The following is a 26,750-nucleotide window of genomic DNA, read 5'->3' on the forward strand; positions in this document are numbered from 1 at the left end:
GCCCTTCTGGATTAGAGTCCCATACTTATGACCTCAAATAACTGTAATTACCTCTTTACAGGCCCTATCTCCACATACACTCACACTGGGGATTAGGGCTTTGACATATGAATCTGGCAAGGGCACAATTCAATCCATACTTCCTGGATTTCTGCTTTAGAAAATGTAAAAATATTTTACAATATTATTAATAATGAAAACTAACATTTATTCAGTGATTAACATGAGCCAGACACTGTGATAAGTGCTTTATAAGTATTTTCTTATTTAATCCTTACAACCAATAAAGTAAGTTCATAACAGATGAGGAATCAAAGCCTAGAGATGCTGAGTAACTTGTCCAAGATCAACGTAGCTGGCACAGTGAAGATTCCGACAGATAGTCCCTTAAGCCACTTTGTTATAATTAAGTGTACGGCATACCGACATATATGCCAGTAAGAAGAGTTTTTCAGTAAGGATTCTACAACCAGGTAATGCTGGGAGTCCAGAAGGTCTTGTGGAGTGGCAAGGCTGCTGGTGTGAGATACGCTGCACCCTCGATGCCCTAGCGTGGGCACTGAAAGGTTGCCTGAGGTTCTTTGATGCAGTTAGTATGAATTACATACTAATTTACATTCTCACCAGCTGTATCTGAGTCCGTTGCCCCACAACTTCACTTACAATTTAGATTTATTTTTTATTAAAAAACCCGGATTTTATATTTAAATAAGACCTCACTTACAATTCAAAATAAAAATACAAAAACTCAGGGACGCCTGGGTGGCTCAGTTGGTTGAGTGTCTGCCTTCGGCTCAGGTCATGATCCCAGGGTCCTGGGATGGAGTCCCATGCACATTAGCTCCTTGCTCAGCGAGGAGCCTGTTTCTTCCTCTGTGCGTCCCCCTGCTCATGCTCTCTCTTTCTCTCTGACAAATAAATAAAATCTTTAAAAAAATACAAAAACTCAGGGGCGCCTGGGTGGCACAGCGGTTAAGCGTCTGCCTTCGGCTCAGGGCATGATCCCGGTGTTCCGGGATGGAGCCCCGCTCAGGCTCCTCCACTATGAGCCTGCTTCTTCCTCTCCCATTCCCCCTGCTTGTGTTCCCTCTCTCGCTGGCTGTCTCTATCTCTGTCAAATAAATAAATAAAATCTTAAAAAAAAAATACAAAAACTCTGACGTGCCTCATTATCTGTAAGAAAAATAGTAATGTAGTCATTGTGGCCTGATTTAATCATAAACTATTATAAAGTATAAACCATGATAGCAAGTTCACAAGGTTTAAATACAAACCAGATTAGTCTAAAATTTGATATGCCCACTTTGCTATTTGATCTGAAATACTTCAAGAAAACTCAAAGTAAAAACAAAGCCATAAAGGAAAAATTACACAAAGTACTTATAAACATTCTTACTATTTTAAGTATTTCAATTCTCTGGATTGGCATACATTTTAGGAATTTAGGTCCCTTAAAAGGATAATGTTATGACTATTAACAGAAAAGTAACTTCATACTTCACTTTTCGAGACAACATTAAATGAAATGAACGTGTCAAATTGTCAATAAGACAAAGAAGAGAAAAAACAGAATTTTTTTATAATCCTGGAGGCAGGCTGAGTCCTACAACTTTCTGTTAAGCTCCACAGAATCTAAAATACCTGCTACGTGAAAGTTCGTTCAATGACAACATTCGGCAAAACTTAAGAACTTAAATAAAAAACTATTTAAAAGCAGAAACTATGTATCTTATATGTTAACCGCAAAAATAATTGGGCTTTTTGGAAGTGGGACTACAAAGACATCCATGTCTAACAGTACATGCAATTAATTACTTCTAGTTTTTCCCTTCTCTATTTTTTGACTTCGAAGAGGGACACTCATTACTCAGTACTTACTCTAACTTTTCTTGAATCACGTTCACCTGGAGGGACTGACAATACACGTTCCCGCCCTTTCCCCCGCCCGGAAACGGACTCAGTAAGGCTTGGGCGGGGCTAAGTACCTATATTTTTGGCCAGCAACGCAGGTGATTCTCACACTAGTGAATGTTTGCGAGCCACTTACTTAGGGAAGGGAGGCTCCCCGCATTCAGGAAGCGGGACTTCCACAATCAGAACAGTTGGGGGTGGAGCCCGAACACCTGTGGTTTGGTGTGTTTTCCCCCACCCCCACCACGCCCCCGGCGATTGTGATGCTGGGTGGAGAGCGAGAAGCGCGCAGGAGCTCCTCGCGTCTGCGCCCAGACCAGCGCGAGAAAAGGCGCTAAGGTGGGTTTCCTGGGTGGGACTCTGGGCCTTTCCCTGGCCTCCTCGGTGGGAGTCCGCGCGAACGCCGCGTTGCTCCCCGGTCGCGGAGGCCGCGCTGTACGCAGGGCTTCCCCCGAGCCGTTCCGCTGCCCCGTTGAGCAGCTTTCTCTTCCTCTCATCACCCGGCCCTCTCGACGCGCATCCGCCCAGCCCTGCTAACCCCCCAGGCCGCGGGTAGGATGCACGCGGAGGGGCCGCGGGACTCGGGGCGAGGCCCGGAGGGGCCGCGGGACTCGGGGCGAGGCCCGAAGCCCCGCTTGCCTCCGCAGCGGTCCGGTTGGCGCGCGGACCTCGGCCCGCGGCCCGCGCAGCCGCCGCTCCGTCAGGCCCGGCCCCTCGCCCCGGCCGCGTCTCCACCAATCGCCGGCCTCGCCCGCCGCCGCCGCACCTGCGAGGAGGAGCCCGCGCGCCTCCGCCGCAGCCGTCGCAGCGTCCCCGCCCCGTTCCGCCCCCATCGCGGCGCCCCCAGATCATCAGCCGCTGGCGTCTGGCTCCCCGCAGGCGAGGAGCGGAAGCCGCTATCCTAAGGCAGAGTTCGGGGCGCCAGAGCCCGGCCGGCTGCTGAACCGCAGCTTCCGGGCAGCCGCGGCAACGGCGACGCGCGGGGCGCTGGCGCCCCGTGGACCCCGCGACCCCGGGCGAGTGGGCGGGCGCCCCGAACGGGCAGCCCAGCCGGGGCAGGCGGTGGCGGCGGCCGCGGCGGTCGCGCTCAGGCGCCCCGTGCGCCGCGCTCCATGCCGGTGTGGTGCTGCCGCTGCTCCCTGGCCGGTCATTTCAGGTGACTTCTCTGCCGGGGAGCGGAGGGGATAGGAGCGGGAGGGGGGTGGAGCGCTTCCCGGCCCCGCGGCCGTGCCAGGGCCGAGATGGGCAGAGGCCGGGCGGGGTCGGGGTCGGGACGGGTCGGGGTGGGGGGGGAGGTGAGCGCCTGGACTGCAGTGGCCTCTCGCCTCGGCCGCCACTTCCTCCTGGCTCCTGCCTGGTCAGGGTTCCCGCCTCGGCAGCTTCTGTTGGGGGCCACCTCGCTCCGGGGGGACTCTCCTCTGTTGTCCCCTTTTCCTCTCCTGGACGGGGCCAGTCACGGGACTTCTAAACTAGCTAGACCCGTTACGAGTCTGTTACTGCGACCCGAGACTTCCAAGTAGTGCAAAGTTTGAGTGAAGGGTTGCGAAGATTCCTCCCTACCCCACCTTTACAGTCTTTATATATTTTTAAATAAACGTAATAATCTAAGTTATTGGGTTCAAAGGAGGTAGGAAATTGTTTTAAGTGTGATGGTCTGGTTACAAGTAGGTGCTAAAACTTTGTTCTAAGATGCTTGTCATTGTAAGCCGTATATCACAGAAATTTGAAAAAGGTGGCAATTCAAGACTCATGGGAAAGTTCTTAAGGGTGATGAGGTTAATGCATTTAAAATAAAAGTGAGTATATGTTCTTTTGCACAGTTGGCAACAGCTTAAGTCAGTTATGGGGAGAAAGGCTAAAGGCACTTGGAAGTGTTTTTAACCCTGTTGTGAAGAAATGTTAAACTTAGCTAAGACTTTCGTAAATTACCTTACTTTGCATATATGAATGTGTTAGAATAATGCTCTATAAAATGTTCTCAAAATATGAAACTCACATCAAGAGTTTTAAAATTGGAGTTCATAGGTAGAATTTAAGTGGCCATGAACTTGCAGGTAAAGAAAGGTGCAACCGATATTTTTGCTAAACTTCAACCAAAATCTAATGTCTTTGAATTACGAATATAATCAACAAGTCACATAGTATTTTGACACATAGTATTGTGTCATCAATAAAATTCACTAATATTTTCATATCACAGTTGCACATATCTAGAAATACTATATGCTTATTTCTTCAAAATCACAGTAATTACACATCGCCAAACTTGTTATTTAATACAATAGAGAAGTGCAAATAAACATGTCCCAAGTTTACTTTTTATAACTGTATTTTAATGTAATTGGTTTCCTTGTAAATCCTATGTATCTTTTATGTGTTTAATTAATAATAATCAACGAAGAGGTTCAGAAGTTTCACCAAATTGTGAGGAGTGTAAGGCACAAAGAAGGTTCAGAACTCCTATTTTAATAGAGAGTAATAGTTCGGGCTTACCCATCTTCTCAGTGAGTTTTGTGGGGTTTCTAAATTCTGGATATTAAAAAAAAAGTTTTATGTAATAAACTGCTGATTTTAAGTTTTAGGCAACTTTGTTGACTATCTGACAGACATTGGCTTCAGAGTATCAGATCCACTTTGGAGAGTTTAAGAAAACAGGTTCCTCTAGTGAAACTTGTTAAACTGAAGCCCCTTGAGAAATTAACCTACCTTTCAGAAACTGCTGTCTAAAAGCCTTTTATCTGCTTTTGGTATAGTTGAACTCTAAGGACGCAAGTCGGGATTCATATCTGTCAGCTAACCCTTGGTTGTGGATACCATATGCTTACCATTTTGTACAGAAATTTGGAGGAGATGAAGACAAAGTAGTTGGTATGTTTTGATCTTGAGGGATAAAGGAAAACAAGCCTTGCTAGTCAAAAAATAAAAATTGTGATTAATAAACCTTATTTCCATTGTAAAAAATAGCTGCATTGTATCTCAGTTTAAAAAAATAAAGCATTTAGGACCTCTTCTTTAGGAAGGTGTTTATAATTTACTCATGCCATTTTTTTGAGCAGTTTTCTTAGGAACACACATTTTAAAACAGTTTGTGACAACCTGTGTATTTTGGATCTTGTGCAGTACCTGAAAGAAATAGGTATTGTGATTAACTGTCCACTGACTTTCGAACTGTCCACTGATTATTCCATACCTACTGTTTTGGAAGAGGAACAGCGTGACTGACTTCATTTGTGACATTAGAACCTTTTTCTCATATAGTAGCATCAATTTGGTGACAATTTAGGAGCATGCTTCCAAAGACTACAAAAATTCAGATACTAAAGCATTTCATTTGAGTTTGAGCCTTTAAAGAAGTATTGCTAGATGTGAGAAAAGGCTTTTTGTTACCCAAATTTTATGCCTGTGCCAACCTCTTAAATTTGTTTCAAAACTGGACTATAACATTTCAAGAACAAAAGATGGAAGTTTTCCAAAATCCTCTTAAATATCAGATAGTCTTTATGCCTAATAGGGCAACTATTTTTGCATGTGTGTATAGTGCTGTTTACTATTTCCTAAAATGTAATTTTATTTTTTCTAACTTAGTATTCCAAATAAAGGAAAAGTAGATTTTTTTATTACTCAAAATACTTGTTTTAAATATAACATTGATCAAGTTGGATATCTCAAGTAGAAGTTGAAACTGTTCATAGACCTGTGATATAGTATGAATGTTATAAAACATGTGCGGTAATACTGAATTATAACTTAGGCTCTGAATTTTTTAGAAAGAATACGTGCCAGGAGGCCTTTGTTTCATTGTTGCTTTATGCAAAACCAGTGAACCATACTTTTGTTTTTTGTTTGCTTCTCTTTTCATCTGTGTTAATCTGTATTAAGTTTATCAAATACCATGCAAGTTTATTACAGATAGTTTATACCAATATTATAGGTCATATACATATTGTATACATACCAATATTATAGGTTATATGCATATTGCATATGTACAGATTATACTAATGAGCAGTAGAAAATCAGAATAAATTACACTGTATAGAGAATTTAGATAAGCTAAAACCTTGGCTTTACTTAATGTCCTAGAGTCTTGGAACAGACTAAATTGTTGGAGGCACACACACAAAATGTACTAGACCTAATAAATGAATAAGCAACATTGGAGAATACAAGATCAACATAACAAAAATCAGTCCTATTTCTACACACTAACAATGAACAGTCTGACAGTGAAATTAATAAAATTCCATTTACACTAGCATCAGAAAGAGTGAAATACTTACTCCTAAGTCTTAGGACTTGTACATCAAAAACTATGAAACATCATTGAGAAGAACTAAAGAAGGCCTAAGTAAAAGGAATCCCATGTTCATGGATTGAAAAGCTTAGTATTCCTCAAAGTGATCTATAAATGTATTGCAGTCTTATCAAAATCCTAGCAGCCTTTTTTTGCAGAAATGAAAAGATCTAAAATTTGGAATTGCAGGGAACCCAGAATAGCCAAGACAACTTGAAAAAGAATAAAGTCGGAGAATTTCCACCTCCTAATTTCAGAATTTACTACAAAGAAACACTAAGCAAGACAGTGTGGGGCTTGCATAATGATTAACATACATCAGTGGAATAGAATTGAGAGTTCAGAAATAAATCCTTATATTTATGGTCGGTTGGTCTTCCATGGGATCACAGAACAAAGAGGGAAATTACAATCTCTTCGACAGATGATTCCAGGACAAATGGATATCCACAAGCAAAAGAATGGAGTTGGACTCTTACCTCACACATCACATGTATAAGAATTAACTCAAAATGGATGAAAAAACTAGAACTATAAAAAATAGGAGTAAATCTTGGTGATCTTGGATTAGGGAGTGGTTTCTTAGACACCAAAAGCACAGCAGCAAATGAAGAAATAAATTGGACTCGATCAAAAATCAACACTTTTGTGATTCAAAAGACAACAAAGAAAGGGAAAGACAACCCACAGAATGGGAGAAAATATTTGCAAATCATATATGTGAAAAGGAACTTGTGCTCTACATATATAAAAAATTTTTAAAGCTCAACAATAAAAAGCCCAGTTTGAAAGTGGGTGAAGAATATTTCTAAAAAGAAGATAATACGAATGGCTAAAAAGTATATGAAAAGATGCTCAACTTTATTAGTTGTTAGGGAAATCAAGTCAAAACTGCAGTGAGATGTCACTTCACACCAACAAGGGTAGCTAAAAAAAAAAAAAAAAGTGTTGGTGAGGATGTGGAAAAGTTGGAACCCTCTTATGTTGCTGGTGGGAATGTAAAGTGTTTTAGCTACTTTAGAAAACAGTTTGGCAATTTCTTGAGATGTTAAACAGAATTTATGATCCAGCCATTGCATGTACTCTTAAGAGATACAAAAACACTTATCCACACACAGTTTATACACGAATGTTCACAGCATTATTTGTATAGCCAAAAAGTGCAACTCAAGTGCTCACCAGTTTGTGAACGAACAAAGTGTGTTCTGTCTCTACAGTGGAATATTACTTAGGCATGAAAAGAAATCAAGTACCAATACGTCCTACACTGTGGGTGAAGCTTGAAAACATGCTGAGTGGAAAAAGCCAGACACAAAAGGCCACGTAATGTGTGAGAGGTTCCATTTATATGAAATTTCCAGAAGAGGCAAATCCAACAAGACTGAAAGTAGATTAGTGGTCCCCAGTAGCTGGAGGGAAGGAAGAATGGAGAATGAGTTCTAATGGGTAACATAGTTTATTACTAACTAGTTTACTACTATTAACTTAGGTTATTTTAGGGCGATAAAATTTTTCTGGAATTAATAGTGGTGATTGCAAAACCTTGTGATTGTACTAAAAACCCTGAATTGCACACTTGAAAAGGAGGAAATGTTTGTTAAGTTTGGAAGGAAACATCTCTTTGATGAATAAGAAGTTAAAGTGATAATCTTTTTTTTTTTTTAATTTCCTGGGTTATATATACAGGAACAACAGTGTTTGAGATGGGAATATCTGGAAGAGACTGAAGATGAGATGTGCATCTTTTAAAAAACAATTGTGGCCTTCACAACCACCACAAGATTAATCAGGCCTGGGTATCCAAAAGGACTTTGATCAGAAGCATCCAAAGGGAGCTGGGGGACCTGTCCTTGGCCCACATTCAGAAGAAATACAGAAATAGGCCTGAGCATAATTCACTCATTTGAGTTCAGCTGCCAAGAAGCAGAAGCAGGCAGGGTAACTAATATACCTGGATTTGCTCAGAGAAGGAATGATCTGAAAGGGGTGGATTGAGCATAAGATACTTTTTCTAGGAGCAGGCTTCCGTGTGAGCAGGGGCTTTCCCTAATAGACATGTCCGAAGGGTATCTATTCTGGCCCCAAAAGGCCATGTGTCATTAGAGGAGCCCAGATATTTGGGGTGGAGGTTATACCTTCTTCGGGAAGGCTATCAGCATATCCTGGAGTATTCCACTCTATCCTAGGGTAGACTGGGACCTTGGGAGGTTATAGGGAAGCAGAAATTTTGGTCTCTGCCTAATTCTTTCCATTTACCATTCTCTTCTGGAATCTGTGAGTCCTATGAAATAACTGATCCACTCCATGTTTGTCATTTTGGGAGCAGTAAGCGCATTCACCATAGTTGGTACCCAGTTATCGGCCTGCTGCTGACTTTATAAATATGAAAGATAATTTGGGGATTCTGGTCTGAAGTAATCACTAGTGTAATGCGGAACATTAACTGTGTCCGAAGGCTACTCCATGTATTTCGTGAGCATGTCAGAATGCTAAATCTAGTTCCTAGGGAGACAACTGGGAAAGAAGGTAGATTGGAAATCGACATAAAGATGTTTCTAATTTTCAATATCTGAGAATTAACAAGATGTATAAACCTCATTTCTTTTGCCAAAATACACAACTTGTAATACATAAGTACAGTTAACTTTTCCTTAAAATATTATGACTATTTTGTTCCAAATACACCACCTCTAGTGCACTTACCTTTTTGTTAATGAGAAAAAAATTAAAAGAGAAACTAGCCGTTCCTAGGAAATCTCAGAGAATTGTAAAAATGCCCAATGCGATGCTGTCTCTTTGGTCTTCAAAGAGCTGCAGCTGTAGAACTTGTGTGGGGCTTGCCGACGTGGTACTACAGAAACCTTAGCAGCTATTTAGGATTCCTGACGTTAAAAATGGTACAGGTTGACAGGTATGCTAAGCTACTAATTTGAAAGTATTAATCAGAAGAATTTCTTTTTCTCCTTTTATGGAACTGTTGCATATTTTATGGCCTAAGTTAAATCTGAAGAAAGACAGGTTTTTATAAAGGGTGTATTGACTATATCTCTTGTTTTTTGTTTCTTTTTTCTTTCTTTTTTTTTTTTTTTTTTTTTAAAGAAACTACAGTGACACTGAAACCGAAGGAGAGATTTTTAATTCCTTCGTGCAATATTTTGGTGATAATTTGGGGCAGAAAGTTAAAGCTATGCCATTAGTTGAAGAAACTTCTTTACTGGAAGATTCATCAGTGACTTTGCCTATGGTAGTAATAGGTAAGTACTGCACTTTAACTCTTAAAATTACAATCCTGATCCTTACTACTATATATGCCTAGTTACAGGGCACAAGTTCTTAGGATTGTATTGAGAAGTAGTCTAGTCGTAGGTTTTTGGATACACTTAAGTAACCAATAACCAAATCTTTGGAGAGAGTAATTAGTTTATCTGATATTAGATGCTGTGTTAGAATGTAACATTTTTTTCATTGAAGGATTGGTATTGCCCTATTGTGTTAAAATACTGTCAATCAGTTGTGTTAATTATTATGGTAGTGTCATGGCAACGATTGTAACCAGGATTGATAGAGCCCTATACGGAACATTCTGTGTGCATTATTGGATTATGCCTTACAACCCTAGAGCGCTCTGTTGGGGGAGACACAGGGCAACTCAGAAGACTTGTGCGAGCTAATAATGGGTTCCCAGTAGTGAATGTTGTGGTACTCTGCTGTAGTGTTACAGTGACCTTTACCGTAGTGTTAGTGTTATATAGCCTTTGTACCACCTCAGCAGATAGGCATAGAAAATATTAAAAATTAAGCTATTAATACAACCTAAAGACTTCAGAATAATAGATTTTCTTATGATTTTGTTTTATTGCATGTTTTTAACTACCTGTCACATATATCTTGCATCTAGTATTCAAACTTAATAAATCAGACTATGGTGGGAAGCAAGCTTCAGGAAAGAATTATGGGGCATAACATACCTTGATGGCATATAGCTTCTTTATTTCTTTTAAAGCCCCCCCCTTTTTTAAATTTATTTGAGAGAGAGAGCACATATGCACGTGTGAGGTGGGGGAGGGGTGGAGGGAGCGGAAGAAAGAATCTCCAGCAACGGTGCTGCTTTTAGTCTGGGAACACTGACCTACTGAGCATGGAGCTCAATGTGGGACTTGATCCCACGACCTGAGATCTCAGGATCTGAGCGAAAATAGAGCATCAAACGTTTAACCCACTGAGCCACCCAGGCTCCCCTGATAGCCTCTTTTAACAGGAAGGAGAGATGGTCCTGTCCTCTCACTGGCTTATGGGGGATACAGTGAAGGAAGGGAGGGAGGAAAAGAGGAAAGCAAGATTGTTCTGTCCTAGATTTCTTGTTAGGGGTGATGATAGAGGTGACGGTGTGTGTAGTAGTTCACATCCAGGTGTCTTGGGGACTATACCTCATGTTCTGTTTTCTCACTTCTGTTCAGCACTGGTTTTTCAGCCTGAGTGTGTTGGCATGAGTAAAGGAACCCTATTCTGGTTCTAGCTGGCTGTGGGTGGGTCAGAAAAGGAAAAAGTACTGTCATCTGTACCTGTCCACCTCACTCCCCCCAAACCAATCTGTTTGTGTTTTGCTTCAACTAGCCAATGAGTAGCTTAACCCGGTGCCCATGGGACTGTTACTGCTGGCAGTAGCACTCCACCAGAGCACAGAGAAAGAACTAATTTCCTTAATATGTATGTTTTCTGTTGCTGTCAAAACAACTTTCCACAAACACAGTGGCTTTAAACAATGTAAATTTATTATCTCGCTGCTCTATAGGTCAGAAGTCCAACACTACTCAGTGAGCTAAAGTCAGGGTGTCAGCAAGACTGCATTCCTTTCCGGAGTCTCTAGGGTAGAAAGTTTGTTTCCTTGCTTTTTCCAGTTTCTAGAGGTTAGTCACATTTCTTGACTCCTGGACCCTTTCTCCATTTTCAAAGTCCACAGTGTTGGTTCTCTCTTAACCTTCTTTCATTGTCCCCTTTCCCCCTCACCAAACCTGGGAAAGAGTCTCTCTTTTTAAGGACTGGTATAATTAGATGGGGTCCACCTTTATGATCCAGGGTATTCTTCCCATCTCAAGATATTAAATCACATCTGCAAAGTCAGCTTTTGTTATATAAGGTAACACTCCCAGGTTCTTGGGGTTAGGATGGAGACAGTCTTTGGGAGTGAGAGAGAATGCCACCTATGTATTTATTTGTCTGTGAGCTGCCTGTTTGTATTTTCTGCCTATGTCTGTTGAGTGTTGTTTCTTTTTGATTTAAGGAACTTAGCTCTTTGCCTCAGATCTAAGTCCCCTATTTTGTATTTATTTAATGTTTATTTTAATTAATAGATTTTATTTTTTAGAGCTGTTTTCTACATGAAAATCGAGTAGAAAGTACAGAGAGGGGCGCCTGGGTAGCGCAGTCATTAAAGCGTCTGCCTTCGGCTCAGGGCGTGATCCCGGCGTACCGGGATCGAGTCCCACATCGGGCTCCTCTGCTATGAGCCTGCTTCTTCCTCTCCCTCTCCCCTGCTGTGTTCCCTCTCTCACTGGCTGTCTCTATCTCTGTCAAATAAATAAATAAAATCTTTAAAAAAAAAAAAAAAAAGAAAGAAAGTACAGAGAGTTCTCATATACTCCCTTTCTCCTGCCACCTCCAGTTTCCCCTATTATTAGTATCTTGAATTCGTGTGTTGCATTTGTTGTAATTGATGAACCTCTGACTATACATTATTATTAGCTAAAATTTGTAGTTTGCCTTAGGGTTCACTTTTTGTGTTGTACAGTTCTGTGGGTTTTGCTGAATGTGTTATGTCCTACGTCCACAATTATAGTATCCTACAGAATAGTTTCACTGCCCTAAAAATCTTCTGTGCTTCACGTATTTATCCTGTCCCCCAACCCCCAACCCCTGGCAACCACTGATCTTTTACTGTCTGTGTAGTTTTCATTTATTTAGAATATCATATTCATGGGATTAGACAGTATGGAATCTTTTCATACTGGCTTCTTTCACTTAATAGTATGCCTTAAAGATTTGTCTATGTCTTTTCATGGCTTGATAGCTCATTTCTTTTTTATCACTGAATACTATTCCATTGTATGGGTGTTTGAGTTTGTTTATGCACTTATTGAAGGACATCTCGGTTGCTGACAAGTTTGACAATTATAAGTAAAGCTGCTGTAAACATGCATGTGTAGGTTTTTGCATAGTCATTGAGTTTTCAACTCATTTGGGTAAATACCTAGGAGAGTGATCATTGGATCATAAGACTATGTTTAGCTTTTTAAGAAACTGTCAAACTGTCCTCCAAAGTGGCTGTATCATTTTGCATTCCCAACAACTATGAATGAAAGTTGCTGTTTCTCTAAGTCTTTGCAGCATTTGGTATTGTCCATTTTGGATTTTAGCCATTTTGATGGATGTGTAGTGGTACCCCATTGCTTTAATTTGCAGTGCTGTAATCATACACGATGACCATCTTTTCATATGCTTATTTGTTATCTGTGTCTCTTTGAAATGTCTGTTCAGATCCTTTGTGTACTTTTTAATTGATTAGGTTATATTCTTACGGTTGAGATTCAAGAGTTCTTTGTATATGTTACGTTCTGCAAATATTTTCTCGCGGTGTGACTTAGCTTTTCACTCTGAATAGTGTCTTTTGCAGAGCAGAAATTTTAAATTTTAATGAAGCCCTGTTTATCAGTTTTTTTCTTCCATGGATGATCCTGCTTTTAGTGTTATATCTAAACACTTACTGTCAAACCCAAGGTCACCTAGATTTTCCCCTATTTTATCTTCTTAGACGTTTTATTATTTTGTGCTTTGTATTTAGGTCTGTGATCTATTTTGAGTTAATTTTTGTAAAAGATGAAAGGTTAATACCTAGATTCATATTTTTGCATGTAGATGGCCGGTTGTTCTAGTACCATTTGTTGAAAAGACTATCCTTTCTCCATTGGATTGCCTTTGCTCCTTTGTCAAAAATAAGTTGACTATATTTGTGAGAATCTATCTCTGAGCTCTCTTCAGTTCTGTTGATTTGTCTACTTTTTAATAATTTCCACACTATCTTGTTGATTACAGTTTTATGGTAAGACTTGAGTTTGGATGATATTGGTCTTGACTTGCTGCTTCAATATTGTGTTCACTATTCTGGCTCTTTACCTTTCCATTCAAACTTTAGAGTTAGTTTGTATCCACAAAATAACTTGCTGGGATTTTTACTCGGATTGCATTGAATCTGTAGATCAAGCTGAGAAGAGGTGACATCTTAACAATATCAAATCTTCTTATTCATGAGCATCTACTTAGATATCTTTGGGCTCTTTCATCAGTTTTGTGGTTTTCCTTGTGTACATCTTATATATATAGATATCTTAAATATATATAGTTGGATTCAGACACAAGTATTTGTGTGGGGGGGTGTGTGTGGGCACATTCACATATTAAGCAGTGTTGTATATTTAATTTCAAATGCCACCTGTTCATTGCTGGTGTACAGGAAAGAAATTGGCTTTTATGTATTAACTTGTATTGTGCAATCTTGATGTTCTGGGAGTTGTTTGGTCCGTTCTTTGGGATTTTCTACATAGAAATCATGGTATTTTTGAACAAAGACAGTTTTATTTCTTTCTAAAGTCTGTATTTCCTTTTCTTATTGCATGAACTATGACTTCTGTCATGGTGTATGTTGAGTAGGAATGATGGGAAGAGACATCCTTGTCTTGTTCTTGATCGTAGAGGGAAAGCGTCTAGTTTTTCACCATTAAGTATGATGTTAGTTGTAGGTTTACTGTAGATACTCTTTATCAAGTTGAGGAAGTATCCCTCCATTTGAGTTTGCTGAGTTGTTTTTTTTTTCATCATGAATAGGTGTTGGGTTTTGTTAAATGCTTTTTCTGTATCTTTTATCTATATTGATATTATCTTGTGATATTTATTCTTTAGTTTTGTCTCTTTGCTTTTGATTCAAGGAAATTAACTCTTTGCTTCAGATCTCATTTGTTTTTAATTTTTATGAAGTCAGTGGTTTACTTTCCTTTCTGTCTTTTGAATTTTGTGTCATGCTTAAAGGCTTCCCACTTCAGTATTATAAGTAGAAGTAGGAATCCATTTTCTAATATTCTTGATTTTGCTTTTGATATTTACATCTTTGAGCTTCTTTTATTTGGGGCAAAATATTAGAGAATGGAACAGAATTTTCTTCCTGAGGCTAGCAGTTATCCCATTTGGATTATATTTTTGGTAGATGGAGATAATAGAGAAGAGAAAACCTAGACTAAAGGAACCACAGAAATGGAGCCAGTTCACCAGGGTTCAACAAAAACCCAGTTTGGTTTTAGTTGAAACATTTAAAAATACAGGAAGACACTACTAGGAGATGGGTCTGGAAAGATGATTGAGACCAGAACATGGTGAGCACTGGATAGGCAGAAGCAAGCAGTTAAAGCTTTCCAAATGAAGGGGGTAGTATGATGAGGACCTTCTTTTATCAAAATTCATCTATCCGAACTTTGAATGTGAAATGATTTTGGAATAGGTGTATCTTTAGGACGAACAAGAGACTTCTGTCTCCTGAGAGTATAGGAGTGACACTAACAAAGACAACTGAATGGATATAGTAACTAAATCAATTTAGATTCAGAACTTGATTAATTTAGGATTTTGTTAGCACCAGACTATGAGAGGGGATGGGATGAAGGAACTCATGAATATACTTTTGAACATACTGTGATTAAATTATTAGTCATTCAACTAGGTGGAGTGAAGAAGTGGCCTATGGAAATGTGGGATGTATTTTTGGGCAAGAGGTCAGCGTACAGGTCTACTTTGGGGTCAATAGCGTAGAGACCTAAAGCTTCAAGTAGATGAGACTCCCAAAAGAAAACAGAGAAAACAAAAGTCAGTATCTTATGAATACTTGGTTTTAAGAGTTTAGAGAAGGAAGACAAATTGTTAAGGGAGAACATGCATCTTTGAGAAAAACCAAGGAATAAGAGTATTAAGACACATGATGAACCTCTCCACCATTTTTTTTTTAATAGGAAATGGACCCTCAGGAATCTGCCTTTCTTATATGTTATCAGGCTACAGACCATATTTATCATCAGAAGCAATACATCCAAATACAATCTTACATAGTAAATTAGAAGAAGCAAGACATCTTTCCATTGTTGATCAGGTATTTCTTAGATGTCAATCTTTTTGCTTTTTTTTTTTTTTTAAATACTCAAAGAAGGTTGTATTTCTCAGTTGAAAATCCTTTCTTCTAAATAACATTCTCTATCATTTTTATTTTCAATTTGTAAATATGTTCTGTCAAATTACTTGCTTATTTTCCTGAATTGATGAGAGCAGAATTTCCCAAATTATTTCCTGGTGGGCGTTTTAGAAGGTGCTCTATGTTCAAATAAGTTTGGGAAGTGCTGCTTTTTGTTATTGGAATGTGACAGTAGACCTATTAAGGCATATTAATGGAGTAAATGCATCTTCAAGTATTGCAGTGAAAGGATCTGATTAGTTTTGTTGAAATCCAGTCTTTTATTCATTTAACCAAAGAATCTACCAAGATCTCAAGGAACAGGAGTGTTTTATAGCAACGCTATCTGGGAAATGCTGGATTAGAGTAATGGCTTTCACTGTTTAACAGCTGAGGCTTTTTGTTTTTTTGGTTTTTTCCTTCAAACTCTGCCTTTTTTCTTTGTTTTTTTTTTGAAAAATTCATTCAGGACTTAGAATACCTGTCTGAGGGCCTTGAGGGCCGATCATCCAATCCAGTTGCAGTCCTTTTTGACACACTTCTTCATCCAGATGCTGACTTTGGCTATGATTATCCATCCGTTTTGCATTGGAAATTAGAACAACATCATTACATCCCTCACTTAGTTCTTGGTAAAGGTCCACCTGGTGGAGCTTGGCATGTGAGTATGTTTTTCTTCACGTTTTATAGTGTGCGTGAGTTATCATATGTCATCTTGATACGGCCATTTGAATTTTGAAAATTATGAGATACAACGTTATCATACATTATATACGTTCACTACATTTTTATCTGAGAATTTTAATGCCGTTCAATAAAATGTACGTTATCATTTGTTAGATACGCTTACCACATCTTTATCTGAGAATTTTAATGGTGTTCAGTAAAATAATGGGTTACGAGAAGTTAAGCCAAGTTTGATTACCAGTATACTCTCAGAATAAGCTTCTCTATACTATTTTACAAGAACTACATAGAAAATATTTCGGCAATGTTTTGCACAGTAAAAAGTTTTAAATTCATTTCAGACTTTATAAAATCTCACAGAGTATTTCATACCAATACCCATTATTTCCCTATGTTTTCAATATCTTAAGTGAAAAATGGATTATAAAAGAAAGAAGTGTTCATCTGCTTGGGCTGCTGTAATGAAATAGCATAGACTGAGTGCCTTAAACAACAGATATTAATTTCATAGTGTGGAGGCTGAAAAGTTCAGGATCAAGGTGCCAGCCTGTTCCGTTCGTGTGAGGGCTCTTTTCCTCGTTTGTAGACAGCACCTTTCTTGGTGCATCATCCTTCCTCCCCTCTGCCCGTCTTCTAATAAAGCCACTAATCCTGTCATGAGGGCACCACTCTCATGACCTCCTGTAGCCCTAATTACCTCCCAAAGGCCTCATCTCCAAATACCATGACACTGGGGCTAGGGCTTCAGCATATGCATTTTTGGGGGTGACACAAATTCAGTTCATGGCAGGGGTTAAACCAGAGAATTAACATAAAAATTCAGTGCATTTCTTTAGAGGTCAGGAACTAATAATTTTTCTTTTCTCCTGTGTCCTTAGCAGTTAATATGGCATCTGATATGTGTAGTGAATGCTCATTTGTTATACAAATAAATGTTAAATAATTTTTGCTATTTATGAATAAGGATTTCATTGGAATTTTAACATTAAATATCAGATCTTCAGTACAGACGTCAGTTGAATATTCCCATATTAGTGCAATGCTGTATTTCTAACTAGTTACTTACATTTAATAAGTGACTGTTTTAAGGTATTTGGGGGACTTTCTAGATTAAATATATCACCAACTCCTTTCTTAATCTTAATTTCCTTAATGGTTATGGATAGCAACTAACATTATCTGTGCCTTTGACGTTAAGTGTTTATATTTGTGCTGTTAGTCAGCATTGTTAAACAGTATTTCTTAAAAAAGCCATAATGCATAATGCTTCTCTAAATTCCTGAGGTTTTATTGTACTTATATTTTCCTGCTTAGAAAAATGTACAGACAGTAATCTGTGTTATTTCATTTCTTCCACTTATATATAGGAAATTTAAAGCATGGGTAAGCCTTGATTACTTAAGACACATTTGAATCCATGGTAAAGCTGGAATATACTTAACACTGAATTTTTTTCATGCATCATATAGGATATCCACTAGAATAGGGATATAAATAAATGGTATTTTAGCTATTATCCATTTTTTAAGCATCACTTCTATGAAGTTACCTGACTTTTCGAGGCGTAATTATTTATTCCCTCCCACCTCTGCATTCCATACCTTAATCTTGAAGCTCTTGACTGTAGTACTGTCTTTTGAGACCACCGTCTGCTGCCATGCTTCACATACATGCTAGTTAACCTCAGTTATTACTCAGGATGTGAGCTCCCTAAGTCATCTGTCCTCTCGTCACTTCTGTATAGTTCTCTGCTTCTCTTGTGATCCGGTTTCTCACCACTCTCCTCACTTCCAGACTTTCTGACAATGTACCCCTAAAACTCCATTTGCTAATAAACAAGCTTGTGTTTACTTTTAACCATTTCAGTTATTATAAGCTGCTTTTACTCCCTTCTGTGAAATCTTGCTTTCCTGAAGATACTGGTCTCGCTGCAGCCCCCTGAAGTGGAGTCTGTTCACTCTCCCTTGGCCCCAAGTCCTATCAGGTTGACTAGTGAGGTTGGGGTTCTCTTTATTCCCCATTGCTCTTCTGTCAGAATCCCCGTTCCTTTGAACAGGTCATGTCATCTTCTAGTTCCTCGACCGTTCCAGATTGTCCCCCTCAATTGTTGAATCTGTGGCACCTAAGTCATGCTTTTCCATTGTATCCCAAGTTTTACTGTCAATTTGAGTACCTTTACCTATGTGACACAGAAGCAACACCTTAACCTCTTAGCCTCTTCATCTCTTCATTCTCAGTGATCTCCTCTTCCATTCCTCCTTCGATACTAACTCCAGTGGCTCCACTGTGACGACTCAGTGAAAACCTAAATTTTCAAATATCTTACTTTTTGATCACAACTTTTTATTCTTCCAGCTGTATCACCCGATTATACTGTACCTAATCATCAGACACAGGGAGTTTGAGACCCTGATCTTAACCCCTTACCTACCCAGCTTAGGTTCCGTAGTTTCTTGACCCATCGTCCTTCTATCACATGGGCTTGGCCAAAATAGCAATTTATAGAACTGTCTACTTTATCTTTTCCTATACTTAAGCTATGAAACATTGCCAGGGGGAAAAAAAAAAGTTGTACAGCTGTGAAAAGTATTCTCCAACCTCATTTGGGTCCTGAACACTACTTAGTCATCCTTTGGTATTTCCTTATTAAATGTTCTTCTCAAATCTCTATCCCTTTTTTTTCACCTGACTTAGAAATACTCTTGATTCTTAGAAAATAGAATCCCTCAGGATTGAACTTCCATAATTTTGCGCTTAAACCTGCAAACATCTGCAATCGTGCTACTACCTCTTTGTTTCTTATCCCCTGTTACTATAGAAGTGGTGTCACTTCTATCTAAGACTAACCTTCCAGCTGTGTTCGGGACCCCTGTCTTCTCCAAGGATATCGCTTATTTGATTTTCCCCTTCTCGTATCTTAAGTTTCTCTAGCAGCTCCTGTTTATCAGTATATAAATATACTAAAATTATTTTCTATTATTAAAAAGTTTTTATGCATTAGTTTATCTGTATTCTTGCTTTAGAGCCGCCTCCTTGAAATAGTTACCTATCCATTATTTTTATGCCTTTGCCTCCTATTCCTTAGCTGACTTCACTCTAGCTTCTGTCACTGCCTTTTCTGCTTTTTAAAGGTTGGTAACTTCCTTTTTTGCTCAGTTTGATAGTCTCAAAATGTATCTTTCCTGACCTCTGCATCATTTGACAGCGATGCAAGCCTCTTAGATTCTCTGAACCTTTCATCTCCTTGTTTTTCTTCCTGTTCAGTCAGCCCTTTTTATTACCTTGTGGTTACAGAAGACTGTAAACTCCGTGCCAAGCCGCGGTCTTGCCTTTTTATACTCTTCATTGTCCCTGGCGTGTCTCATATACTTTAGTGACTTGCATGTGAATGCTGAGTGATTCCCAAATCAAGAGCCCTGGCCCACATTGCTTTCTCTTACGTATTCACCTAGATACCTTCTCTTGATTATTCTGTAGGTGTTCTCAAACTCAGCATGTCTACATAACCAATCATCTTTGTCATCAGATTTCTTCATTTCCTTATCATGTAGTAATAGCACTGGAATGTAGTTACTCAAGCCAGAAATCTTCCTTGATTGTTCTTGCCTCAACTCCCACTTCAAACCAATTATTGTATTTTCTCCATTCTTTCTCATAAACATATTGTGAGTCCTTCCACCCTACTTTTCCCCATCGTAATTGTGTTTGGCCATCATCATCTTCACCCCAAATTATTGCAAAGGTTTCCTACTCCAGACTATTCTTCTTCAGTACAATCTCCATACCAAGGCCAGGGTTATCTTTCTAAAACACACATTTGAATGTTACACCCATGCATGAAACCCTGTAGCTGCTCTCAATTCATCTAATGAATAGTATGCAAACTCACTAATGTATTTTACCTGGGTGATCTAGCCCCTACTTGGCTTTCTTGCTTTACTGCTCTCTTACATTCCATGCTCCAGAATACTCTTTCTGGGGTCCTGGTTCACGCTCAGGCTGTAGATTCACTAGGATTCACAAGATTCCTTAAAGGTGGTGTACTCAACAGTTATAGTTTATTACAGTGAAAGGATACAGATTAGAATCATTAAAGGGAAAAAGCTCATGAAATGAAGTCCAGGACAAAACAAGCTCCAGTTTTTGAGTGTTCATTTTTAGTGGAGTTGCAGGGGGCTACATTTAATTCTCCCAACAATGATTTGTGACATGTGTAAAGAGTTGCCAACCAGGGATGCTCACCCACACCTTGGTGTCCAGGGTTTTCTGGGGGTCAGTCATGTAGAAAAGCAGCACCCACGTGACTGACCTCCTCTGTTCCCAAAGCAAACACTGGTGTTCACCATATGTCTCATTGTTAAGAACTTAACAGTTACACTCTACAGTTACAGGTACAGCAGGGCCCCAGGCCTCTGGCATACAAAAAGTCACTCATTGGGTAGAATATTCTAAGAGCTCAGGGGTTGTTTCCTAGGAAGTGGCCAAAAGCCAGTCCTAAAGACAGACCTTTCTTAGTAACGTGCACAGTTTAAGCAACCTAAGCCTGTTAATAATTCCCTGCATAAGGCTGAACTTCTTTTAATTTCTTGAAGGACACTACTGTTCTTTCTCTTTATAAAATCCTTTTAACATCTTTATTCTGCCTGGAATATTCTCCCTAATGGATACTCCTCACAGCCCATTGGTGTCCTTTAAGAAATATTCTCTTCTTTTTCTGTATACCCCTAGTACTTCTGTCAGGTTTGTGTCCCTTAATATACTATAGTCTCCCTGACAGCAGGCATTCATAGCATAAGGGAAAACAAGGAAGACTGGGGCTTGCAACTAACTGGAAGAACTGGTGCCGTGGGAATAAAGTTTAGATTGTTGAAAGTGGAATATTAGTTCCTTAAGGTTTTTGAGTTTCAGATGAGACAATTATGGCTCCAGATAACTTCAGTATATACTAAATTCTTAACAGTTTCCCTTGTGATATTTTCCATCTCCTTGGTTCGGATCCTGGTATCAGGCCCAGTCTGCCTCAGAGCAGCTGAGCAGCAGCTCGATGCCTTCTCTCTGGTGGTGATCTACACACCGTCATGAGTAATAAGCTTCATGAGGCCCAGCACATAGTAAGTGCTTGGAAATGTTAGTAACAATAACTACAATAATAAGTACCATTCCTAGTACTGGGTTGTACAGAAACAGGACAAGAAGAGTTAAGAAAAAACCATAGCCTAAAAGAGTTGGTTGAAAGAGATCATTGAGGTTATCGGGACAGGTGCTCTTGGCCCTTGGGCTTTTTGTTGCTTTGTAGTGAGCAGAGCAGAAAGAAGTAAGTAGGACAAGGGAGCTTGAAGGGCTCACTTCCTGAAAGGCAGCATTAGCTTCGGCAGTGAGTCTGTTCTTAATCAGGTAACCACTGCTGTTTTCCCTAGTTTTAGAAAGAGATGTTGCTGTATCCAAACCAGCTTAGACTTTGTAATTATAATTGATGGAGGGGAAAAAGCTGTTTTGCTGTGCATTTTTTAAAAAATCTGTTAATATTAAAGTGGATATACATCTAAAGCCTTAGAAATTAATGAATTTTTTCCCTTTTGCTTAAAAAGTGAAAATACTGATTTGTTCATCTAACATATTCTATATCTGAATTATATTATTATAGGCTGAAGCTATTAACATTGTATAGGCATCTGGCAATATTATAAACTTGTTTTATAAGTGTATAACTTTATGAAAGAAGGAATATAGATCCTACAAAATGATGAAAGTATTTGTAGTTTACACAACCATTTAGAACTTCTTTCAGCTGAAAGAGTCTGGATAAGGAGACTTTATCCAGACTCTTAATTATAGTGAATGAAGATGGATTTGGTTTTTTTAAAAATCCGTGTTACTGCTTAAATGTATTTGTGCATTTTTTATTCATACAGAATATGGAAGGTTCCATGTTGACAATCAGCTTTGGAAATTGGATGGAGCTGCCAGGACTTAAATTTAAAGATTGGATATCTAGCAAACGAAGGTAAAGATCCAGCTGTCACAGTTCTTCAGTGTACAGTGGGAAAGTCCCTCGGCAAATTTCAAAGTATTTGTGATTCTGTCTCAGAGGAATAATATAAATCTATGTGTCTCTCAAATCAAACCTCTTTGTAGCAGTGATCATGAGCTAGTTTCCATTTAGAGATGTTATAAAACAGATTGGATTCCTTTGCTTTCGTTAATTATGGGTTTATCCCACTTTCCTGTTAAGCCACTCTGTTTAGTTTCTCATCCACCCACAAATCCTTTCTGCACTTACTTATTTTTATCAGTCGATATACAAGTTTGTGTGTGGATGTCTCATGTATATATAGCTGTAGTGTTTGGCTTTCAGAGTAGAATAGTGCATATGACTAATAATTTAGAGTGATGGAATAAGCCAGAATCTTTGATGTGATTGGTTACCCTATTGGCTACTATAGAGGTAAATATTTATTAAGAAATATGAAAATAGATGTAAGAAAGAAGAAAGCTCTACTTGGAAGAATATAAGTTTATTTGGGGGGAAATACCCAAAATTTATTTATTTTTTAAATTTTTTAATTTTTTATTATGTTAGTCACCATATAGTACATCATTAGTTTTTGATGTAGTGTTCCGTGATTCATTGTTTGCGTGTAACACCCAGTGCTCCATGCAATATGTGCCCTCCTTAATACCCATCACTGGCCTATCCCAATCCCCCACCCCCCTCCCGTCTGAAACTCTCAGTTTGTTTCCCAGAGTCCATAGTCTCTCCTGGTTCATTCCCCCTTCTGTTTACCCCCCCTTCATTCTTCCCTTCCTTCTACTGATCTCCCTGCTGTTACTTATGTTCCACAAATGAGTGAAACCATATGATAATTGTCTTTCTCTGCTTGACTTATTTCACTTAGCATAATCTCCTCCAGTCCGTCCATGTTGCTACAAATGTTGGGTAATCCTTCTTTCTGATGGCTGAGTAATATTCCATTGTATGTATGGACCACATCTTTATCCATTCGTCTGTTGAAGGGCATCTTGGCTCCTTCCACAGTTTAGCTGTTGTAGACAATGCTGCTATGAACATTGAAAATACTCAAAATTTAAAAAGAGAAGTAATGTGAAAAGCCTTATATTCAATAGTAGTATTAAATTAGATAGGAATTGCTAATACAGCTAATCTAATTTGCTCACAGAAACAATAAAGCAAAGCAGGAAGTTACTTAACCTTTGTTAGAACAGGGTTGTACACATTTGAGTGCTTGACTTCCTGCTAGATAGAAACCATATAGTACTCCATAGACATTATCCTTAATTTGAGAAGATTTAAGGAGAGCAAATTCAGGGCAGCATGAATCACTGAGATTAAACATTTCAAATATTCCTTTTTTTTTTTTTAATTTTATTTATTTACTTAATCCCAGCACCCAGCGTGGGGCTTGAACTCATGACCCTGAGATTAAGAATCACATGCTTTTCTGAATGAGCCAGCCAGGCCACCCCCCTCACCCCTCTTTTGGATTTTTTAAAAATGAATTTTATATGGGTTTGAAATGAAAAGTAGTAAAGTCAGGCAAGTTGTACAAGTTCTTGATTTTCATAAGCATCTGAAAATTGCTCAACATTCTTTTTGTGATACGGGTAAAGGGGAAGCTTTATGTTTTTTTATGTGCTAGAAGTGTTCATCCTTTTACATTGGGCACATTGTGTATTGAAGTAATATGTGGAAAAGAATCTTGTGATTAAAAAACTGGCTTTACTTCCTGCCTTTGCATAGTGTTGACTATCAGATCTTGAGAGACTGACTCTTGAATCCTCTCTTAACTTCTAAGAATGTTGTGACCATGGTCAAGTAACTTAAATTAGCTGTTAATTTCGTCATTCATAAAATGGAGATTATAATAGTATTAACTACTACATAGGGTTTCTGTGAAAAGTGGGAATTAACATATTTTAAATCTTAAATTTTAAGAACTTTTATGAACTTCTTCCAGTTATAATTTGTAATGAATTATGTGAAATTATTTGGCACGTTTTTAGTGCTACTTATTTCTAATTGGGGCCCAGGGTTTAGGGGTACTAATGCCTGTTGCTTTAAAGTTCAAGCGGAAAATGAAAGAATCTTCTCTTTATCAAAAAAGTACATTACTGTATTTATAGATTTTTTATGAACAGGAAAACAGATGTTTTATGTACTTAGATATAAGATGATTTTCAGAAGACTGATGTGAATTTTCAGTCATTAGGAAAATAGCAACTCACAAAAAATCATGTCAAGATCATATATATTATCTTTAAGAATTATATATACTATAGTTAGACCTGCAGAATATTAATTATAATCTAATTCAGTGTATTACAGTATGTAGACTGAATAGTGTATAGACTGAATTTGTTACAGTTGTGTGATAGACTATAAAAGTCTATCTCCACATTTTAATTCATTTATTTAATAAATTTATTGATAAAGGTAGCTAATCTGAACAGATCTATGCAAGGCACTGGGGAAACAGATGCATTAAAATACAGTCTCTACCCTCATGGGACTTCTGTTGATAAAACTAATTCTTTAACATTTTTAACTAAAGAAAAAAAGCTTTCTTTGATCATTTATACCTAAGACAGTCCAGAGGAATTAAAAAGATCTATATAATAGCTTAATACATGGAGCAGGAATAATCATGGAAACTGTCACAGTACTCTCCTCATAGGGTATTTTTCCTTTTTTTAGAAACCTAAAAGGAGATCGAGTTATGCCAGAGGAAATAGCTCGCTACTACAAACACTATGTAAAAGTCATGGGTCTTCAGAAGAATTTCAGAGAGAATACTTACATCACCTCTGTATCAAGACTCTACAGAGATCATCAAGATGGTGACGATGGACAAGACAGAAATATTTCAACACAGCATTTACAGATAGAGAAGTCTACATTTATCAAGAGAAATTGGGAAATCAGGGGTTATCAGCGAATAGCGGATGGTTCCCATGTTCCCTTCTGTCTCTTTGCTGAGAACGTAGCTCTGGCAACTGGAACGTTGGATTCTCCTGCCCATCTGGACATTGAAGGGGAAGATTTTCCTTTTGTGTTTCATTCAATGCCTGAATTTGGAGCTGCTATAAGCAAAGGAAAGTTGCGTGGCAAAGTGGATCCAGTGTTAATTGTAGGTTCTGGGCTTACTGCAGCTGATGCGGTACTGTGTGCTTACAACAATAATATTCCTGTGATTCATGTATTTCGCAGACGGGTAACTGATCCAAGCTTAATTTTCAAACAGCTTCCCAAAAAGCTTTATCCAGAATACCATAAAGTCTATCATATGATGTGTACTCAGTCATATTCTGTAGACTCCAATCTTTTATCTGATTATACCAGTTTTCCTGAGCACCATGTGCTTTCCTTTACGTCGGACATGAAATGCATTCTTCAAAGCCTCTCTGGATTGAAAAAAATATTTAAGCTTTCTGCGGCAGTAGTACTGATAGGTTCTCATCCCAATCTGTCTTTTCTGAAGGAGCAAGGGTGTTATCTGGGCCATAACTCAAGCCAGCCAATCACATGTAAGAGTAATCCTGTGGAAATAGATGCATATACCTACGAATGTGTTAAAGAAGCCAACCTCTTTGCATTGGGTCCTTTGGTTGGAGACAATTTTGTTCGATTTTTAAAGGGAGGGGCATTGGGTGTGACACGCTGTTTAGCTACAAGACAGAAGAAAAAGCATTTATTTGTTGAAAGAGGAGGAGGAGATGGGATAGCTTAAAGCAAGTTTATAAGTAATTTATATGGACAGTTAACCATTAAAGATTTTTCATAGTGGTTTTGCAGTGTGCTGGCTTGAATTTTCTGGACTTGAATGAACTGGAAGAGAGCCTCAAGCTATGGTAACTATTTCAAGTTACAAGAACTTGGTGTCCTGATTTATATTGTTATCAAAGGTGTCACTGTAAAATAGAAACACTGCCAATCTGGTATACTTCAAGCTTTCACTTAACTAAAACATTATTTTCTTCCAAGACTTATTTTTTGTGATCATTTGTGGTTATGTTTGATTCCAGAATCTTACGGCCTTGAATCTGTAAAACCATACAGTCTGTTAGGCCAGAAATCATCTTCACTATACTTTAGGTCACCTTGCTGCTCAAGGGTGGTCTAAAGACCAGCATTAGCTTCATTTGTAGCTTGTTAGAAATGTGGACCCTCAGGCCCCACAACAGAATTATTCAATCAGAAACTGCATCTAATGAGATCCTCAAGGAATATGTATGCTTATTAAAGTTGGAGGCACATAGGTTGAAAAGAAAATGTGATAGAAGTTATGTATGCTGGGGGTGGGCAGGGTAGGAGGCATTTATAACTCAGGTTTAATTTATTTTGAATTATCAATTTCTATAAATCTAATTTATTACCAAATATGGTATTTTAAAAAATATTTTTATTGTTGAAACCTTGATAAGTACTTCATATTCTTAGCTTCTAATAATTTAAACAGTCCAATAATGTTGGCATACACTTAGACATTCAGGAGCCTGCCAAGATATTTTTGGAGATTTATTCTCTAACTAGCATAACAATCTAATTTGCAATTCAATAAATTATGAATGAAACTA

General features: G+C 38.5%; 1 protein-coding gene across 4 annotated transcripts; it reads left to right on the forward strand.

Moving 5' to 3' along the window:
* Positions 1 to 2,024: 2,024 nt before the first annotated feature.
* On the forward strand, positions 2,025 to 26,750 carry OSGIN2 (oxidative stress induced growth inhibitor family member 2). 4 transcript variants are annotated; one of them, XM_044382712.3, is made up of 7 exons: positions 3,020 to 3,067; positions 4,665 to 4,779; positions 9,305 to 9,459; positions 15,256 to 15,392; positions 15,940 to 16,131; positions 22,070 to 22,161; positions 24,871 to 26,750. In XM_044382712.3, the coding sequence occupies exons 3-7, from the start codon at positions 9,393 to 9,395 to the stop codon at positions 25,901 to 25,903; spliced, it is 1,521 nt and encodes a 506-aa protein (XP_044238647.2). In that variant the 5' UTR covers positions 3,020 to 3,067; positions 4,665 to 4,779; positions 9,305 to 9,392; the 3' UTR covers positions 25,904 to 26,750. The 4 variants fall into 4 exon arrangements, with proteins under 4 accessions (XP_057163736.1, XP_026351566.2, XP_044238647.2 ...); XM_057307753.1 differs by lacking the exons at positions 3,020 to 3,067; positions 4,665 to 4,779 and adding an exon at positions 2,025 to 2,250; XM_026495781.4 differs by lacking the exon at positions 4,665 to 4,779 and having other exon boundaries at positions 2,734 to 3,067.

This window comes from Ursus arctos, unplaced genomic scaffold (genome assembly GCF_023065955.2).
Source record: "Ursus arctos isolate Adak ecotype North America unplaced genomic scaffold, UrsArc2.0 scaffold_6, whole genome shotgun sequence".
Taxonomy (NCBI): domain Eukaryota; kingdom Metazoa; phylum Chordata; class Mammalia; order Carnivora; family Ursidae; genus Ursus; species Ursus arctos.